Source organism: Astatotilapia calliptera, chromosome 14 (genome assembly GCF_964374335.1).
Source record: "Astatotilapia calliptera chromosome 14, fAstCal68.1, whole genome shotgun sequence".
Taxonomy (NCBI): Eukaryota; Metazoa; Chordata; class Actinopteri; order Cichliformes; family Cichlidae; genus Astatotilapia; species Astatotilapia calliptera.
In genome coordinates this window covers 41,138,746-41,159,438 of record NC_137435.1, presented here as the reverse complement: position 1 = coordinate 41,159,438, position 20,693 = coordinate 41,138,746, and the positions used below count along the sequence as shown (strand labels likewise).

Below are 20,693 nucleotides of genomic sequence, written 5' to 3'. Positions count from 1 at the left end.
ACTTTAGAAAAGCCATTTCCTTTCTAAAGCTTTTATTTTGAAGGCCCCGCTCGGAAGTGGGCGTCTTTGTGGAAGCTAAGGTTTAAGCACATACCGCAGACATTCCCTACACACACCCTCAGTGTTTAAAGGTTCCAGAGGAGCCCCGGGACCGGCTACGATGATCTGTATCCTGCTGGTAGCCGGGCACGGCACCGTGTTAGAGGCCCAGATTAAGGTGAGTCGGTTCAACGTTGCAGCAGCAACAGTGCAAAGTTCACGTTAGTTGTGAAGCCGCCGAACTGCCCGAAACAAGCTGACACTTTGGCGCCGCTTGAACTCTGGCTAGTGTTCGTACGTCCCTTAGCATGTTTACGAAATATTAACCATGTAATGGGAAATCCGGCTGACAAACCAGCGCATGTTTTGTGTCTGCAGCCCCCCCTACAGGCCGTTGCGACGATAACATGGCAGGGTTTTTCTAAAGCGGCGGTGCGCGATAAAGTACTGATGGGACATTCAGTGTTTAAATATCGTCTTTACTATGAGAGACGCTAACAGAGATGGCTTATTTCACTAGTTTGGCCACTGCGTGTGTGCTGTCCACTACACGCCTGTAACTGGTAAGACTTTTCTGTCATAAGGTACAAACTTTTCTGCTCTTTTTTTCAGTGAAGTGTCATTTACATGAAAAATGTATTTTCAAGAGAGATTTTGCAAAGACTGCAGCAGAAATGGCAACAATACGAACACGACAGTTCATTATGGGATCAAAAAGGACTGGAGTGGTTTAATGCAGGTACAACAGTGCTGCTGTCGGTTTACCAATGCAAGCAACAAAGCAGGACGTGAGCTGCGTCCAGTCCTTGTTTGGTCCTCAGGTATACAAGTCCACGTGATTCTTTTGAGCAGAGGGGGGCTCGCAGAAAATCTCTGTATTTCATGTGAAATAAATGAAAGGTGTAAAAACGTTCAGGTAGTGTGCAGCGCTGTTAGTGTAATCCAAGTTTTAGCTGCTTTCACAAAACCTGTGATGATAGAATTTGTTGAATTGGTTCAGTATCCACGTAAGCCACAGAGATGTTACCACAGCATAGCCCATGTTGTTGATGTGTTGCTACAAAGGTGATAATTAGGCCTATTGACTTAGCCATGTTTCATGCCGAATGGGGAGGCTGTTAGCAGGTTGTGGTTTTTGTGTAGTAAATCTTCCTTTTGCTGCCAGAATGATGAAACAGGCCTGTACAGCCACCTGAGCGGGGTACCTAAGGCCTTGCTTCCTGGAATTGGAGGAAAGAAGATCCTTGACTTTTGGTGGGAAACTGTCAACATGTGCGTGAGCGTGATCCACACGTGATCCGGAGAGCTTTCATGTTCCTCTGCATCTCACTGACGGTGTCTGTCTGTGTCTCCAGGCGCCAGCTGTTCACAGAGGTCTATCTGGTTACCAATGCTGATAAGTGAGTGGCAGTGATTGCATGGATTGGCTGGTGTTTGGAAACTTTGCCATAGTTTTGCTTTTCCTTCCACTCCTGTTCTCTGAACCCGACCAGGTACAAGCACTACGAGCGCTGGGCCACAGCTACCGACTTCCCTGTGGAAAATATCATAAATGACGGCAGTACTACGCTGGAGGATCGCCTCGGGGCCGTGGCTGACCTGGAGTTGGTCGTACGCAGCCGGAAGCTGCAGGACGACATTATGGTGGTATGATCGCTCTGTCCGTGCCTAATGGACTAAATAACACTGAACAATCCCGAAGCCTGCTATTCAGCGTTTCTTCTCTGTGTGAGCAGATTGCTGGAGACATGCTGTGTGCAGACCAAAACTTTGACATTGCTCAAGTTATTCGCTTCTTCAGGTCAAAGGTGAGATTTTCATAGTACAGGTAGATGCCATTTATCTTGTATGAACTGACACCAAGCCTTGTGTTTCCATGACAGACTGCATATAAAAGACCATCACAGTGATGGTACCTGTTGGTCGAGTGTGTGGTTATCATCTAACTGTAGCAGATGTTAAAGTTTTAACATTTAATGTAGTCTTTTGAGTGGACAGTGTGAACTTCTGTGAGGTATATGTTACGCCCCTAGTCTAGGCGTGTAGAGACGTACATAAGGTTGGAGGAGAGAGAGACAAATCCCCGCCCTGGTTCCCAAGCCAGACATCCAAAACCAGTTGTGAGTAAAAAAGGTGATTTGTATTACAGGTAATGAAGCATAGCTCCAGGGTGAACCCAGGCCAAAGTAATAAACAAAACCAACTAAGTCCCACCAGAGAAAACTAACTAAACCCTAAGAAAGAAACAGAACAAACAAATGACAATACTAACCCTCGCTCCCTAACCCGGAAAACAGGAGAAAACTGTTTCAAAGAAAAGGCGGCTCCCCCCTTCTGCTTCAGAGTGCCTAAGCACTAAGTTAACACACCAAGAGCGGCTCTCACAGATCACGCTCACACACATGCACAGTAACAGTTTAGGCTGGGAAACCAGGTCAGGACCGCGTCGGCTGTCAAGCTACTCGCTCGCCCCACTCTCTCTCTCTCTCGGGAGCTGTCAGAGCGGCTTTTTGAACGTGGTCACCTGTTCCATGGTCCAATCAGCTGCTCACTACTCTTCATTAGGGGAGGGACCTGTAAAGAGTCTTAAACACAGTAAAGAGACAGAACAAACAGCCCACACAGTGTTCTTATGGCCACAGCCGTAACAGTATAGCAGTGGTGTGGTAGGAGATACTACTGTGGATCAGTATGGCCGACATAGTTTGACTGACATCAGCTGATATGATGGGTGATATTTATCTTGTGCCAAATGTGCAAAGTTGAAGTGATGAAGCACCTGTCAGCTGAAACAAAGGTGAGCACATTAAACCATATACATATTAAATCATATTGCTATTTCAGTGCACGCTAGAAGAAACATGGGAAATATGTTTGCTTGTGTTTTTTAAAATCATTTCACAGTGATATGGCTGCTGTCTTGTACAGCGCAGCTGTTACTTTCAACTATTTAAAGAGAAACAGCCTTCAATCATGTTATGAATGTTGCTGTTTGTCCACCAGGGGGCAGTCTGCCACTTCCCTGTTGGCAACAAGTAGCCTATTATTTTTAAACTTCATTATCAAATTATCTTCATAAGGACTCATAAATAACTCTAATGATATCTCTTTATGTTTTATGTGTTTTTAAAAAGATCACATTTAAAATAGTCACCTTTTTTAAATCACCAAATATTGGTCATAAAATCGTCTATCAGTCCGATCACCGTGTTTGTTTAATGGTTTGTAACACTGACAGCACTCTGTGACTTTTGTTTTCATACAAATCAAACATTTGTCACAATGAGGTCATTTTTAAAAAAAGCAAAGAATGAATTCAGCACGGTAGCGTGGAGGTTAGTGCTGTCGCCTTACAGCAGGGGTGTCGAACTCCAGGCCTCACGGGCCGGTGTCCTCGATCCAACACAGCTCATTTAAATGTGTTGAAGTTCTCCAGAGGCCTGGTAATGAACCAGTCATTTGATTCAGGTGTGTTGACCCATGGTGATATCTAACACCTGTTGGACCCCGGCCCTCGAGGCCTGGAGTTCCCCACCCCTGCCTCACAGCAACAAGGTCCTGGGTTTGAATCCACTGTATGGGCGGGGCCTTTCTGTTTGGAGCTTGCATGTTTTCCTGTGTCTGTGGGTTCTCCCCGGGTACTCTGGCATCCTCCCACAGTCCAAAGACATGCAGTTAGTGCGGTTAACTGGTGATTGTGAATTTCCCATAAGTGTGAATGGTCATCTGTGTTAGCCCTGCGACAGACTGGTGATCTGTCCAGGGTGTATCCTGCCTCTCGCCTCTGTGGTAGCTGGGATAGGCTTCCCCTGTGACTCTGATAAAGATAAGTGGAAGAGATTGGATGGATGGGATGAATTCCACAGAAGGTTACACAGTCGTAAGTTGGTTATTGGCTATGATATGGGCTTAAGAGTTAACAGTTCGTAGCTTTTGTGCAGCAGTTTTGCTAATAAGCCCTTTTTGTGGATTAAGGGTGAATTATGTGTGCTAGCTCACCATGTTGTGTCTCCACTGCAGCCTGGTGAGCTGATCATATACTACGAGCTGGAAGAAGGAGAGAAGAGCAGCTCCAGAGGCATCGTAGAGGTCTGCCATGATTCCCACAGGTGAGGTCGGTGCTGGCAACATTCCTTAGAAATGCTGGTCCATGGTGACATGATAGCATCACACAGCAGAGTTGTTGTCGTTTGATCACAGTTAACTCCGTGTCCTGCTCAAAAAGCCAGTTTGAGATGATTTGAGCTTTGTTGTGTTATACTGTTGGAAGCAGCGATCAGACATAAATACACTGTGGTCATAAAGGGACATGATCGGAAACAGCACTATACATGATGTAGCCGCTACTGAAAATATCCCCCACACCCTAACAGCAGCACCACCTGCTTGAACTGACTGGACAACACAGGATGGATTCAAGCTTTCATTAAATTACACCAAACTGTGAGCCAACATCCAAATGTTGTGACACGCCTCAAGACCTGGGGCCCGTTCTTCGTGCCTCGCTTACTACATCCAAGATCAAATCATCGCGCTAACTGTGAGCTCGCTATTCCGGTTCTCCGAACACACCTGTTGTTGACGATTAGTACAGCTGGATGAAGTAATGTGAGATCACTGGGTGGCTTAACAGGGGCTACGCATCGATAGTAGAAACATTGATCTGCAACCCTTTGATTGGTCGGCGAAAATGTCGAAGGAGAGCGCTCGGTATTTTTCGGCAGCAGAGCAAGAACTCTTGATTGAGGGATTTCAGGAGTTTCAGAGTTTAATTAAAACGCAAGGGAACACTGCAAAGGCTGCAAAAGCAAGGAGAGAGGGCTGGCAGGAAGTTGCTGACAAATTAAACTCGTAAGTGATTTAATAATAACAATAATAATGGAGTGGATTTATACAGCGCTTTTCAAGGCACCCAAAGCGCTTTACAATGCCACTATTCATTCACTCTCACATTCACACACTGGTGGAAGCAGCTACGGTTGTAGCCACAGCTGCCCTGGGGCCGACTGACAGAAGCTGCCATATCGCACCATCGGCCCCTCTGGCCAACACCAGTAGGCGGTAGGTGAAGCGTCTTGCCCAAGGACACAACGACCAGACTGTCCGAGCCTTCCGGTTACAGGACGAACTGCCAACTCCTTGAGCCACGATCAACCAATTTGAAATTTAACAAAACAAACAAAACATTTATGGAAATATTTGTGGCTGTTTGTTGTTTGTTTTGTTCTACTTGAACACTGAAGTGGCCCTTACATGAGAGGAGGGTTCGGGTTAGCTCATCTAAGTGTGAGACCTGCTGTAGCCATCGGCTTTAAATTTTGACCTGTTGTCCATTCACAGCGGCTCTTCTGTGGTTCACTTACTGTTGCTTTCCCATCAGTTCAAAGGAAAATGCAGACTTACGATTGGCTGTGAAATATTTGTGTTAATTATGTTATTAATTATGTTGTGTTAATATTTGCAGCTGAGAGTGAATGCTTTATATGCTGCACTTTCTGAATCAGGGTAACTCGCTTCTTGGAAAAGCCACAGGAAGGGCAGACGGCGTCCCAGCTAGCCAGCGTGGTGTTCTACTGCATCCAGAGGGACACGCTGTCCTACATGTCGGACTTCCTGAGCCAGCAGCCTCAGACCGTGGGCAGGGCTTTTGGACAGTTCTGGGTTCGTAAAGCTAAAGCAGCTCACGTGCTTCTTTCCATGCAGGCAGCAATGTGCAGGAACAGTTTTGAACTCAACTGCCTTTTATTCTTGTTGCATTGTTGTATCTAAACCCATCAAATCCATCCAACTTTATAACAAGCTAAAAAAAGTGAAGACTTACTTTAATGGCTGTTTCTCCTCAGGAGTGGCTCATCAATGAGAAGCAGCGCCACGTGTTTGGTATGAAGCTTCCTACTGGCTTCCAGCTGATCGGACAAGTGGTTTGTATTCTTACCTCAGCTCGACACTTCCCTCTGCATCAATGCAAACAAGCTGGAGACGAGTGCTCGATTTATTTTATACTCGAGTTTGTCAGCAAATGAGGCCGTACCACAGAGAATCATGGCTTCTGCATTAAGGCTGTTTGCAGTGAACAATCAAGATGAGTAAATACATTTAAGCTGCAATGTTGTGGCCAGAGGAACAAACAGTAACTCAGTCTCAGAGTCAGTTATCCTGCAGGTTCAAATGAATAAAGTTCAAATTTGGGCTGTTTTGAGATCAGTTTGGCAGTTTTTCAAACATGTAGATTTTATAGGTCATCAGAGAACATTACACACAATCAGACATAATGAACTTCACCTGCACAGTCAGCCGTGTTGAATCTTGGTCAGATAGCACTGAGTGTAGACTGAGGAGTGGGTGAGGTAGGTGAAGCTGAAGCCATCAGAAGCAGGTGATAGTAAGTGCCTGATGTGGAAGAACATGTTCAAACCAAGAGGCACAAGTTGCCTGCCTGCAGTCAATGTATCACCGTGAGTAAAGCGTCTATAACCCTAACCCGAGTTACTGGTTCTGTTAGCTCTATGAGGATGTAACATCCTGGACAGGGAGGAACGCTGGTTTGAGCGCCGAGTCAAGGAGGCCATTTACATGAAAAAGGGAAAGACCATCTCTGAATGGAGGAGGGGCCTAAGGGTACATCTGTCACCATCTTACATGCTGTGATTGCCGAACCACCTCAGCTGGCTCCTTTCAATGTGGAGCAGCAGCGGCTCTACTCTGAGCCCCTCCCGGATGGCCGAACTTCTCACCCTATCTCTAAGGGAGAGGCCAGCCACCCTTTGGAGGAAGCTCATTTCTGCCGCTTGTATCCGCGATCTCGTTCTTTCGGTCACTACCCACAGCTCGTGGCCATAGGTGAGGGTAGGGACGTAGATCGACCGGTAAATTGAGAGCTTTGCTTTTACACTCAGCTCCCTCTTCACCACGACGGACCGGTGCAGCGTCCGCATTACTGCAGCTGCAGCCCCAATCCGTCTGTCGATCTCCGGCTCCCTTCTCCCATCACTCGCGAACAAGACCCCGAGATACTTGAACTCCTCCACTTGGGGCAGGAACTCATCCCCGACCCGAAGTGGGCACGCCACCCTCTCCGTGAATTCGCTACCGCTACCAGGTGTGTTGACCCAGGGTGAGATCTAACACCTGCAGGACACCGGCTCTCGAGGCCTGGAGTTCCTGCCATAACCCCACCTCTGCTAAACTCTACACTTGGCACAGTGCAGTACTAGTACTGTGCCCCTGGCAACCGTCAAACCCAGACTTGTCTATTGATGTTTAGTAGTGAGGAAATTTCACAGCTGGATTTGTTACACAGGTGATATCCTGTCATGGTACCACACTGGACTTCAGTGAGCTCCTATGAGCGACCCATTCTTTCACAAATGTACAGACCCTTTCCAAAAAATTAGAATATCATGGAAAAGTTTATTTATTTCCATAATTCCATTCAAAACATTAAATTTTCATAGATTATAGATTCAGGGCCCACAAACGATTTCAAGTACTTAGTAGTTTATTTGTACATAATTTGGGCTTCCAGCTCATGAAATCCATGAAAACATGATTTCGAAAAATTAGAAACTATAAAGACATGAGCCCAAATTTTACAGGGCATGAATGTTTTAAACTGAGTTTTACACATAACTCATCTACTAACTCAGACCTTCCCAAAGTGTGGGGCCCGCCAGAGCCATTGCAGGGGGGGCGCGGCATGAAAAGGGGGAAAAAACAAAATGCCTATACACTGCTAGCAAGGGCTCCCACACAAACGCAAAGCAGGAGATGAAGCATCGCTGAATATGTTTCCAAACCAATTTCCTTCCAAGCCAAAGACTAGAAAATATGGTGAAGCACATCTGCCCTTTGGCTTCACCTGCACAGGTGCTGAGGTAGGTCTCCCTGCAGGTTTTCCCTGTCGGGAGCAGCGCTGGGCTGTTTAAACCACGGACAAACAGGATCCCACAGCTGTTTATGTTTTTAAACCCATTTTGCACAGAGAGACATTTTTTGAAAAATGTATTGACAGCAATGTTGAATATTACAGTATTACACAGGAAAAAACAACTACATGTAAAACAATCACACCGTGACGCCTCTGCCTTTGTAAATAGAGGGACAGTAACTGCGTGTTTATGTAAGCGTGTAAACCTGCAGATAGAGACAAAATACTCTTAATCTGACTATCTGTCATTCTGCAGTTCATCTCATGTAAACAATAACGTGGCGCACAGCTGACGTGAAAAAGGCACATACCTTTGACGTTGCGTGACGAACTCTGTATTCCTCGTCCACACGTAAACACAAAAAAGGAGTTTAAAAAATCTGTTTTTGGTGATTCGAAACGCCGTTTACGTGGACGAAACAGCTGCGTTTTCAAAATCACCCGTGTAGGTGCGGACGCAGCGTAAAAGAGTTGGTAGTTTATTTTCTTACTACCTGCAGATTACTTGTATTTGCTTAATTGTTTACTAAATGTTTGAGGTGTGAAATAAACCGCAATGGCGCAAAATATGGGCGTGTGTGGTTGGAGGATGTTTGCGAGAGGGGGCGAATATTTTTCTTGTCAAACAAAGGGGGGCCCAGCAAAAAAAGTTTGGAACCACTGTACTAACTCAAAGCACCTGCACAGGTTTTCCCAGGTGTCATTAATTTGCTTCACTTTGATCCAGTTGTCTCAGTTAGGTTCAATATGGGGAAGACTGCACACTTGACAACTGGCCAGAGGAGCATCAATGGTACCCGCCATAGGATGGGTAAGCCACAAAAGTTTATAGCTAAGGAGGCTGGCTGTTTAGAGTGCTGTGTCCAAGCATATCAATGGAAAGTCTAGTGGAAGGGCAAAATGTGGCAGGAGAAGATGCACCAGCATTCAGCGGATTATCAGACAGAAGATTCAAGAATCTGGTAGAGACCCAGAAAGAGTGGAATGAGGCAGGAATCAAAGCTTCAAAACCACTTCTGAGCCTGAGCGACTCAACTGGGCCAAGGAGAAGATGGACTGGACTGTTGGCCAGTGGTCAAAGGTCCTCTTTTCTGATGAAAGTAAAGTGTGCCTTTCATTCAGGAATCAAGGTCCAAGTGTTTGGAGGAAGATGGGTGAGGAACAGAACCCAAGTTGTTTGAGGTTCAGTGTCAAATAACCACAGTCAGTCATGATTTGGGCTGCAATGTCCGGTGCAGGTGTTGGTAAACTCTGCCTTCTTAAATCCAAGGTTACCGCAACAGTCTACCAGAGTGTTTTAGATGACTTTATGATTCCTTCTGCTGAGGATCTGTATGGAGATGCAGATTTCATCTTCCAGCAGGACATGGCCCCTGCCCATACCGCCAGAAGCACCAAAACCTGGTTTGATTGCCATGCCATCACAGTGCTTGACTGGCCAGCCAACTCACCAGACCTAAACCCCATTGAGAATCTATGGGGTATGAAGAGGAAAAGACCCAGACCCCAAAACAAAGAGCTGACAGCAAGTACCAAGGAAATCTGGGCCTCCATAACTACCAGGCAATGCCACAGGCTGATTGCATCAATGCCACATCGAGGCAGTGGTTAAGGCGAAGGGATTCCCAACCAAGTATTGAAGATTGACATATCATTTTGAAAATACCACATTTTGATTAATTTGATGTTATCCTAATTTTTTTTTTTCCTGCAAAAAATGAGAAGTGAATGGTGAGGTCTTCACAGTATTCATTTTTTTTGAAATCATGTTTTCATGGATTTCATGAGCTGGAAGCCCAAATTATGTACAAATAAACAACTAAGTACTTGAAATCGTCTATGAGAGTTTAACGTTGTGAATGGAATTATGGAAATTCCATTCAGAATATCATTTTCCATGATATTCTAATTTTTTGGAAAGGGTCTGTATGTAGAAGCAGCCTGCTTGCCTTGGTGTGTGATTTTATGCAGCTGTGCCCATGACAGTGATTGGAACACCTGGTTTGGACGGGCGAGTCAATATAGTGTACTCTCGAGTACCTGAAGCTAGAACTGCGCAGGATGGATCCTCTTTAAGGGAACCATTATTGTCTGGGGTAAAAAGAGTAAAACAAAATTGCATTTAGATTTTACATTAATGTAAAATCTATCTTAAGTACATTTCTGCGTACAGTTACTTTACTTCCTTTTTCTGGTTAAATTTCAGTCTAACACCACTTTCTCTCACAACATCTCAGGGACTGTCAGACTACACCAAGTGGCTCACCCACTACTCCACCAAGCAGCAAGGCAGCCCTGCTAAACCTATTACATGCCGGTCATACGCCAGGTAAGAAAGCATGGACACGCAACTGCCACACTTTGGTATAAAATACTTCCCAAATCTCTGACGACTCCCAGGGTGGGACTAATGGGGAATCCCTCAGATGGCTTCAATGGAAAAACAATCGCCATGACCATCGCTAACTTCTGGGCTGAGGTTACTCTGCTGGAGACCCAGACTTTGGTAATACAAATGACCACATTCTTATAAACTAAAACATCTCCACTCTGTTCTAAAGTATTGTGACCTTTGTAGGTTTTAGTCCCTCATCCACTCAACGACCCCACAGAGTTTGGCAGCCTGCAAGATCTGTTCTGTATCAGCAGGAAGGAAGGGTGTGTATGCAGCCAGCTGACTGAGCCCAAAGGCAGGATGGAGGCGTCATAGTGAGGAAGTCTTTGTCTTTATTACTGATTGCAGGTACCTGGGGGGTCTTCGACTGCTACAGGCGACATGTAAGAAGTTTTACCAGTTCTGCTCCAAACAAGGGTGAGGGTACCTGCTGCTATCCGTCTGTGTAGATCACAGGTGTCAAACTCCAGGCCTCGAGGGTCAGCGTTATGTAGGTTTTAGATGTGTCTTGATCCAACACATCTGATTTAAATGGCTAAATGACCTCCTCAACCTGTCCTGAAGTTCTCCAGAGGCCTGGTAACGAGGTAATGTGATTCAGGTGTGTTGACCCAGGGTGAGATCTAAAACCTGCAGGACACCGGCCCTCGAGGCCTGGAGTTGGACACCCCTGGTGTAGATGATCTCTAATGTACTCTGTGCGTGTCTGCTGATTCATAAGAGCTAAAACACTTCATAACAAAGCCTTGTCTCTTATTGAAAGCAGGTGAAGAATTACCTGCTTTGACATAAGAGCTTGTAGAGAAAATGTAATGAAAAAAATGAAAAAGTAATTAATAACAAGCTGCTAATGTCAGATCTCACATGCTTACACAGTGGAGACTAGTGGACAGTTGTAACACTTACAAGGTACATCTGAAGGCAATACTCAGATCTGATGCTCAAGGGGACCATACTTTCCTTCAAGACAATGTTAGGATGTATTTATATCTCTGTGTGACTGAAAAGCCAGTGTTGCTCGTGTAACTTCTAGAAAGGTTAATGACGAGAACTCGCAGCTGTTGAGCTGAACCGCAGTTAGCACCAAGGTGTCAACAACGAAACCTGGGATGTGACGTGGACGAGATTTACAACAAAAGTCTCCACAGCCTATGTCAGCATGGGGACAGGAAGGTTGACTTGGACAAAGCAACCAATCTCAGTCAAAGCTGTGTCACGGCGTGCTAGCCAACCACCCTCTGAATGTAGACCGATTAGTTATACTTCTTTGCTATGTGGATTTATTGGATTTTCATCATTTGTTTAGTGCCGTTGATCATGTTAGCCATGTAGTATTGTCTCTGATATGACTGAGCTTGTGTAACAGGCTGTAGATTGTATGGTTAGCCTGTTAGCTGTAACTGAGCAAATGTGTCAAATCATTCGTCTAAATATTTGAATGTTTTCAGTCTGTGCAGACTGTCTGTCCTTAAACGTTTGTGAACGAGTTCACTGAATGTGCGTGTGCTGCTATAACACGGGCCGTCAGTTTGTGACGGCATTTTGCTACATCAGACCGTCGGCACTTGTGTTGGCAGACATGCTGGTATTAGCTAACCGTCCATTCATGAACTGATTGAGTTTGATCATAAAATTCAAGCTACTCCTGGAGTCCAAGAATCCATCCATCCATTCGCTTCCGCTGATCCTTTTCAGGGTCGCGGGGGGCGCTGGAGCCCATCCCAGCTGTCATAGGGCGAGAGGCGGGGTACACCCTGGACAGGTCGCCAGTCTGTCGCAGGGCCAACATACAGGGACAGACAACCATTCACACTCACATTCACTCGCACATTCAAACCTAGTGGCAATTTGGATTATCCAATTAACCTATCCCCACAAGCTGCATGTCTTTGGACGGTGGGAGGAAGCCGGAGTACCCGGAGGGAACCCACGCAAACACGGGGAGAACATGCAAACTCCACACAGAAAGACCCCGGCCTGATGGTGGAATTGAACTCAGGACCTTCTTGCTGTGCGGCAACAGTGCTAACCACCGTGCCACCGTGCTGCCTGAGTCCAAGAATAAACATGGAAATACAAAGTCCAGTTTTATTAAAGTACAAATACTCACTTACTTTCAGTAATACAGACACAACTGTAAACGACTGCATGAGTTCACTGTTGAATTGTCTGAGAGTGCTATGGTTGTAGACAGGGCCGTGCAGAGACATTAGAAGGGGTGGGTACTCAAGCCCCGCCCCCCACATGTGCCTGGTTGTAGATATGTGGAAAGGTTCAAATGCCACCAGAACCCTGTTAGCTGTTTACAGGTTTGGATCACACAGGCTGGTTTTCAAAGCTCATCCAATGCTCTGCATTCTTCTCTGCAGGATTGCTTTGACAAAGCAGAACTTCACCCTGAAGTACGACACCAACATTCCCCGACAAGTGGTAAGGATCCCTTCAGATACTTCAGAGTGTAACACGTAAACGGTTGTGGCCTGTTTGCATCTAATTCAGTCTAATGATGATGTCGTATATTTGTGTTTGTGTGAAGGGCCTTGCTGGAAGCAGGTGAGTATTTTTGCTTTGTTTTGAAATGGCGTACCATAACTCAGAGGTCATTTTGTGCACTTTGTAATGTTCTACTTGTTTATGATTCTCACAGTGCCATCGTCTCAGCTACTCTGAAGTGTCTCATGAAGTTCTACAACATCACAGATAATGTGAGGACATGTGACCAGTCTACCTACACACATATCTGCTTCCCTGGGTGAATGGGTTAAATGCAGAGGAACTATTTCCCTATGGGGACTAACACGCACACTTTACTTTATCTGAAATACAGGGTGGGCCATTTATATGGATACACTGTAATAACATGGGGATGGTTGGTGGTATTAAAGTCCTGTTTGTGGCACATTAGTATATGTGAGGGGGGAAACTCCTCAAGATGGGCGGTGACCATGGTGGCCATTTAGAAGTCGGCCATCTTGGATGCAACTTTTGTTTTTTCAATAGGAAGAGGGCCATGTGACACATCAAACTTGGTAATGTCACAAGAAAAACAACGGTGTGCTTGGTTTCAACGTAACTTTATTCTTTCATGAGTTATTTACAAGTTTCTGACCACTTATAAAATGTGTTCAATGTGCTGCCCATTGTGTTGGATTGTCAATGCAACCCTCTTCTCCCACTCTGCACACACTGATAGCAACACCGCAGGAGAAATGCCAGCACAGGCACACATGGAATTCAATGGAAAGGTGGCGTGTGGACAAAGAAAGGCATATTTGAGTTCCTGAGTGCAGATCTGGGTCTTCTTCTCTAAAACTGTACTGCACTGAATGTCGTCCTGAGTCACGTTTGTTTTGGTTTTTATTAATGCTGCAGGATCTTCCCAAACCAATCAGAGCCAACTTCATCCTCGATGTGGAGACGGATGAGCTGTCCATTACTGCTGGGCTGCAGGACCGAGTGGTACAGGTCAGTCTGATGACCCACGGTGCGTGGACCTGCCTGTCAGTGTTAACTGTGAAGTGACAGACGGTACTGTTGTGTCTTGCAGGTGTATGAAGGCTTAGTGTACATGGATTTTAGCAAGGAGCTCATGGAAGAGCACGGCTTCGGTACTGACCTCCCTGTCAGCGCGCCATGAACGTTATATCCTGTGTGTGTGTGTGTGTGTGTGTGTGTGTGTGTGTGTGTGTGTGTGTGTGTGTGGGGGGTTTCGGGAGACCTTTATAATCTCCTGCGTGATGTTAGTGCAGGACGTTTGCAGTTCTCAGTTTTTCTTATCGTTTGGATTTATTGTCATTTGATGCTGAAATTGTCTTCGTGTGTGTCTGTGCGTGTTTTCCATTATCAGGAGCCTACATTCCTATGGACATGAGTGAACTTCCACCGTTCTGGCTGGCCTACCTGAGCGACCCCAGTGACTCTGGCCGTATCCATAGCAACATCCGACAGCGCTGGCTCAGTGGTACGTCTCCAAATCAGACGTTGTTCTTTTGAAGGCAGGAGGTGTCGAATGGTGCCGACGTTACAGCTGCTCAGCAGATGAATCCTACTGATGGTGATGATCTCGCGGTTTCCTGCTATACTGGTGCTCTGTAGTCACCTGCCGTGTTTCATCAGTATCAATACTGTTTCACTCAGGAGTGAGTCCAGTTCACGTGACCAAAACTAGTGACATTTCCACCACACTCCTATTTTGGAGTAATCCCACTATTCAAACCCATTGCTATAATCAGTGTCATGTGCTGTTCACTGGCAGGAACCATCCTGATACAAAGTCCGTGTTTTCTACAAATAACCCTTTGAAACGAACCAAAACCCTCCACGCTCAGGTCCAGGTCATTTCTATAGGGCAGAAACTCAGCTTCAGACTTGAGAGGTGATATCTCTAATATGTTCGTCTCAGACAATAGAAGCCGAACATACCTGCTGCTTAATGTTTGTGCCAATCAAAGTTGGATTAAAGGGACCAATCAGACAGATTCCACTTTCCACTGTACAGAAATTGGCTGTAGTTGAATTGCAGGCACAGCAGGGGATTCTCACAGGGTCATCCCCAACGATCTGTTTTATCAGACAGCATCAGTAACGTGCCGAAAATGAAATGAAGCCTCAGCTGTATCCTTAAAAACCATGCTCGCTATGTTTAGGCCTGCATTTCCAAACTGTCGCTCGATGTTCGAAGCAGAAGTCTCTCAGCACGTGTAAGCTGCTCCTACAAATGCTCTGCTGCTGCTCACCTCACAGACAGGATCTTTTAAAAGACGTTGAATTGTGTCCATGGTCTGAACAATAACATGTTAAAAATGACCAGAATAAAACATTTGAGACCTGATCAGTCAGACAGATCCACCCAGGAAGTCTCTGTCCCAGTATAAGGTGAATGGGATTGTTTTAAACTGAAAGTGTGTTTGCCAGAAAACACAAATGCACACCGGTCCATGCATTAGACTGCTTCTGTGTTTTGTGTCGTCCTGCAGGGGAGCTGCTGGTCATTGAAGCCATGAGGAGATTTGCTGAGCTGACTGATCAGGCCAGGTTAGTTTACAGCCTGTTACTCTGTAGCTCCTGTTTTCATGCATCCCTGTTCAAATTCAACTAATTTAACTGACTCATTAAAGTCGCAGGTTACTAAATGTATCCTATGCAGTCTGATTTCACCGGGGTCTGTCGCTTAGCAACACGTCAAAGACACACTGTGTGGTCATCAGTGTTGGGGTCATTGCACATGCTACACTGAATACATTTCTCTAAAGTAATGCAGTATGTTACTTAATTACTCCCAGGAGAAAGTAACTTGTTACATTATTTTTGCGTTTCTCTGTAAAATGTCTCAGAATTTTCTGTCAGCAGGACACAGACACAGACACACACACACAGACACACACACACACACACACACACACACACACACAGACAGACACAGACGGACAGACACAGACGGACACACACACACACAGACACACACACAGACACACACACACACAGACACACACACAGACACACACACACACACAGACACAGACACAGACAGACAGACACACAGACAGACACAGACAGACAGACACACACAGACACACAGACAGACACACAGACAGACACACACACAGACACACACACAGACACACACACAGACACACAGACACACACACAGACACACACACACAGACAGACACACACACAGACACACACACACAGACAGACACAGACGGACACACACACACAGACACACACACAGACACACACACACAGACAGACACAGACGGACACACACACACAGACAGACACAGACGGACACACACACACAGACACACACACACAGACACACACACACAGACGGACAGACACAGGCGGACACACACACACAGACAGACACACACAGACAGACACACACAGACACACACACAGAGACACAGACAGACAGACAGACACACACAGACAGACACACAGACAGACACACAGACAGACACACACACAGACACACAGACAGACACACACACAGACACACACACAGACACACACACACAGACACACACAGACACAGACACAGACACAGACAGACAGACACACACAGACACACACACAGACACACACACAGACAGACAGACACACACAGACACACACACAGACAGACAGACACACACACACACACACACAGACAGACAGACAGACACACACACACAGACACACACACAGACAGACACAGACAGACAGACACACACACACACAGACACACACAGACACACACACACAGACAGACAGACACACACACACAGACACACACACAGACAGACACACACAGACAGACACACACACAGACAGACACAGACAGACACACACACACAGACACACAGACACACACACAGACACAGACACACAGACACACACAGACACACACAGACACACACACAGACACACACAGACACACACACACAGACAGACACACACAGACAGACACACACACACACACACACACACACACAGACAGACACACACACAGACAGACACACACACAGAGACACACACACACAATCTTTCTCTTGCCTTTGTGTTCGTAGCCAAATTCTCACAGCATGAAGCAAAGATGAAAACCAGAACATGCAGGGGTCAGAGCGGTTGCCATGGTGATCCGACCACTCCTCAGTGTGTTACCTGTGGAGGTTCATGGTCTGGCGGTGCCACGTGTTGAGGCTTTATTTCCTCCACCACTGCCGGCACAAATGTACCCGTGCCAGCTTGTGGCATTCACAGCATTTTAATATAAAGTTTGGTGTCACGTGACTTCCTCCCTCAGGACGGCTTTCCGGGACAAGGACTGGAGCCGCCTGGTTCAACTGATGGACCAGAACTTTGAGCTGCGCCGGTAAACGACGCGTTTTGATTTGAGGCATGCATTCTGCACTCGCTGTATTCAGAGCTAACGTTAGCCCTCTATCCCACAGGTCTATTTACACCGATGACTGTCTCGGCCCCGGGAATCTCAAGATGGTTGAGCTGGCGAGGCAGGTGGGTGGTGTTTAAAGACCGCGCTGCATCAGGCTGTGTTTCTGTGTCCGTGCGTTCCTAAAGTCTGCGCTGGTTCTTGCAGTTTGGATCGGCAGTGAAGTTACCCGGCAGTGGGGGGGCGGTGGTGGGTCTGTGCCTGGACCAGGCGAGGCTGGTAAGAGTGCGCTGTGTGGAGGTCTCTGTAGGAACCTCTTAAATCTTACATGTGACAAATGCCTCGCTGGTAAATAACAAAAACTCAAACTAACATCGGTAAACAGTTGAACCAGGCAGGGATAGCTCAGTGGTGGCCCCATGATTGGAAGGTCGGGGTTCGATTCCCCTGAACAGCTACGCTGAGGTACCCCTGAGCAAAGGTACCGTCCCTACACACTGCTCCCCGGCACCCAATGGCTGCCCACTGCTTGAGTGAACGGGAATTTCCCCACAGATCAATAAAATATACATTATTATTATTACATTATTAACCTCAATATAACCAAAACGAATCTGTTTAACCCAGAAATGTAAAACTAAATGTGATGGTAGTGCCCACCGATAATAACTCTGGCCTGGAGCTTTGTATTGATCTCGGTATTTCATCGTCTTGATTATTTAACTCGCTGCACTGAAAATTGGTGGCTTTGGCTCCAGTGGAGCGCTAACTCGCTAACTAGCAAACACAAATCCAGAGCTACATGTCGTTCTTGTTGCACATGTGGAGCTCTGTGACTGCTGAGGCGACTCCACCAAAACTATGGAGGGATTTTTCCAAATATTTAGAAACTATCAATCTACAGCAGGGCTCTCACACTAAATGAGCTGAGCTCAAAACAAACAAACAAGAAAACAAACACAGATTTCTGTACTGTTAGTTTGTTTACATTTCAAATATTGTATTGCACTGTAACTGAAGCCTTTCATTGAACAAACACACGCACTGGTGCTCTCTGTGCACACGTGGCAGCAGTGCTGCTGTCGTTGTGTTTAACAAAATAAACTGCAGACATGAGTGTGAGTCTGTCACTGAGTAACACAGTCGCAGCATGTTTGTGCTCTCTGATCATATCGGCTTCTGCCAGTGACCTTGACCTCAAGGTCGGAAGTCAGTGTTTCTGAAAAACACCATAAGATTTATCAGTGCATCTACTGGAAGGCTGAGACACTGGCAGAAAACCAGTATTTTCCCTAAGACGACAACCCAGAGATCCCAGATGTGGGAGGAGCTCCTCCAGGGTCAAGCGTGCAGACAAGCACACGGAGGTCACACAAACTGCTGCGCGTCATTCGGAGTTGCTGCATTTCAGTAAAACAAACTGGTCTCAGCATCGTTTTTTCACTGTGATTTTCAGAGTTTCTTTATTCAGTCTGCAGACGGGTGATTTTCATTTCCATCCTTTCATTCCACATGGTGACCAGTGACCAGTCTAGAATACAATAAAATAATCCTTTAAGTGTCCCACAAGGGGAAATTTGGACGTAACAGCAGCAAGAAAGACCTATACAAACAGACAGCAACAGGACTAATTATAAAATGACAACAAATTATACTGTCTGGTTTCTGTGATAGCTTATTCGATCAGTTGTTAATGAACAGCAGGGTTTGGGGGGATTGTTACCCTGCATGGCAGTGTGTGTACACCCAACTAGTTATGGGTTTTTGGAAAATCCCAAATGTAACACGTCATTTGTACAGTGACTGTATGTTTCTCACCCGGCCCCCAGCCTCCTCCTCTGGTGGGAGACTGAGGAGTAGGGATGGGTATCGAAAACCCGTTCTTGTTGAGAACCGGTTCCCACTGTTTCAGTTCCTTGGAATCGTTTGCCATTTTTGCAAACGATTCCCTTATTGATTCCAGTCGCCCCGAATGACGTCATCACGTTGCGGAGCGTCATTTACCTGGCAGGAAACACGGCGCGTAAGCGGCTCAAACGCTCAAAAGTTTGGTTAGACTTTACGAGAACGGATGACGACAGGGCAACTTGCAATACTTGCAAAGTAGATGTTTAAGGGAGGAAACACTACGGATATGCAAAAGCATTTGCTCACAAAACACGTGATAACCTTAAATGAATGTCGTGTTTTTAATTCGCTCCGGACTCGTGAATCTCAACCCAGCAGCAGCGGTAACGTTTGCACGTCCTCTCCCGTTAATGTGGCAGGTAAATAATCAACAACAGTGCATATTATGTTAGCGCGATCTGTCTTATTACAAAACCATTACTGTGCATTTAGTGACCATGATGAGAGAGACAGACAGAGTCTGGCTCAGATGCTGGCAGTTCTCACTGCAGTCTGCCGGCAGCGTCTCCTTTCAGGCAGGATAGACGAATGTCACCGAGCAGTGACTCAGTTTGTGGTCAAAGGTTTGCACCCGTTTGCCACAGCAGATGATTTTCAGTAAGTGAATGTGTTTAATTGTAGGCAGGGACATTACTGGATATTCTTGTGTAATTGCTACAGAATAATTTATGTTATACTTTGTTATTGCTACAGAAGAATATTTATTTTATTATTTTACATTTACAATGTTTTTTCCTGGGGACCCTGTGACACCCCATTGAAGAGCCGCAGGCTGGATCTCTTAAGATCTCACTGTTGGGTTTGTAAGGCCATGTTACTAAATTTCTATCTTGTTCAAAGAGAAGATATAAAACAAAGTTCTAAGCTAATCGACCTCAGTGTTCTCCTTTTTTTAAAAGAATCAATAAGAGAATCGAATCGTTAAACAGAATCGAAAATGGAATCGGAATCGTGAAAATCTTATCAATACCCATCCCTACTGAGGAGCATCTTAGGTCACTCGTGTCGCTGGGGCCTGTTGAAGTTGTGTATGTGGAGCCCTCTCTCTCCCTCTGATGCAGTCTGTGTTTGGCCCGCTAGGTGGAGATGAGGCGAGCTTTCCAGGAGGCAGGCTGTGTGTTCTGTGTCATCTCACCATATAACCCATCTGCCAGCGCTGTCGGTGGCCAACACTAACCTCACACGTCTCCACACGTCGGCTCAGTTGGGGCCAATTCACGGCCGTGGCACAGTGCACGTGTCTGAAAGAGCTCCGGTGTCGTTTCAAAGACTAAAATCACTACAGTGGAGAACAAAGCTTAGATGGCATTTATGCATTTTAATAATTTTGTGTTTCATAGAATTCAAAATGTGCCAGAAGTGCAATAAAAATAATTTCCAAAGCCCTAACATATCCATGTTTGTTCCTCACAGTCTGTGACCAGAGCTCCAGCAGGTCCGACTGTAATACCGCCAAGTGTTCATGATAATGAGGGGAAATAAAGTGATACTGATGAAAGAACCAACAGTTAGTGTCTGGTATTAAAATGTGTCCGAGTTGTTTTCAG

General features: G+C 45.8%; 1 protein-coding gene across 5 annotated transcripts; it reads left to right on the top strand.

The window, feature by feature from the left end:
* gkup (glucuronokinase with putative uridyl pyrophosphorylase) lies at positions 1-20,651 on the top strand. 5 transcript variants are annotated; one of them, XM_026193582.2, is made up of 23 exons: positions 1-217; positions 1,205-1,311; positions 1,395-1,439; positions 1,533-1,686; positions 1,776-1,847; positions 4,060-4,148; positions 5,544-5,700; positions 5,883-5,960; positions 10,204-10,295; positions 10,367-10,472; positions 10,545-10,624; positions 10,710-10,778; positions 12,731-12,791; positions 12,898-12,914; positions 13,009-13,066; positions 13,734-13,826; positions 13,909-13,969; positions 14,209-14,322; positions 15,338-15,395; positions 17,152-17,220; positions 17,300-17,363; positions 17,446-17,517; positions 20,227-20,651. In XM_026193582.2, the coding sequence occupies exons 1-23, from the start codon at positions 161-163 to the stop codon at positions 20,320-20,322; spliced, it is 1,869 nt and encodes a 622-aa protein (XP_026049367.1). In that variant the 5' UTR covers positions 1-160; the 3' UTR covers positions 20,323-20,651. The 5 variants fall into 5 exon arrangements, with proteins under 5 accessions (XP_026049367.1, XP_080144900.1, XP_080144901.1 ...); XM_080288774.1 differs by lacking the exon at positions 17,152-17,220; XM_080288775.1 differs by lacking the exon at positions 17,446-17,517.
* Positions 20,652-20,693: the final 42 nt, after the last annotated feature.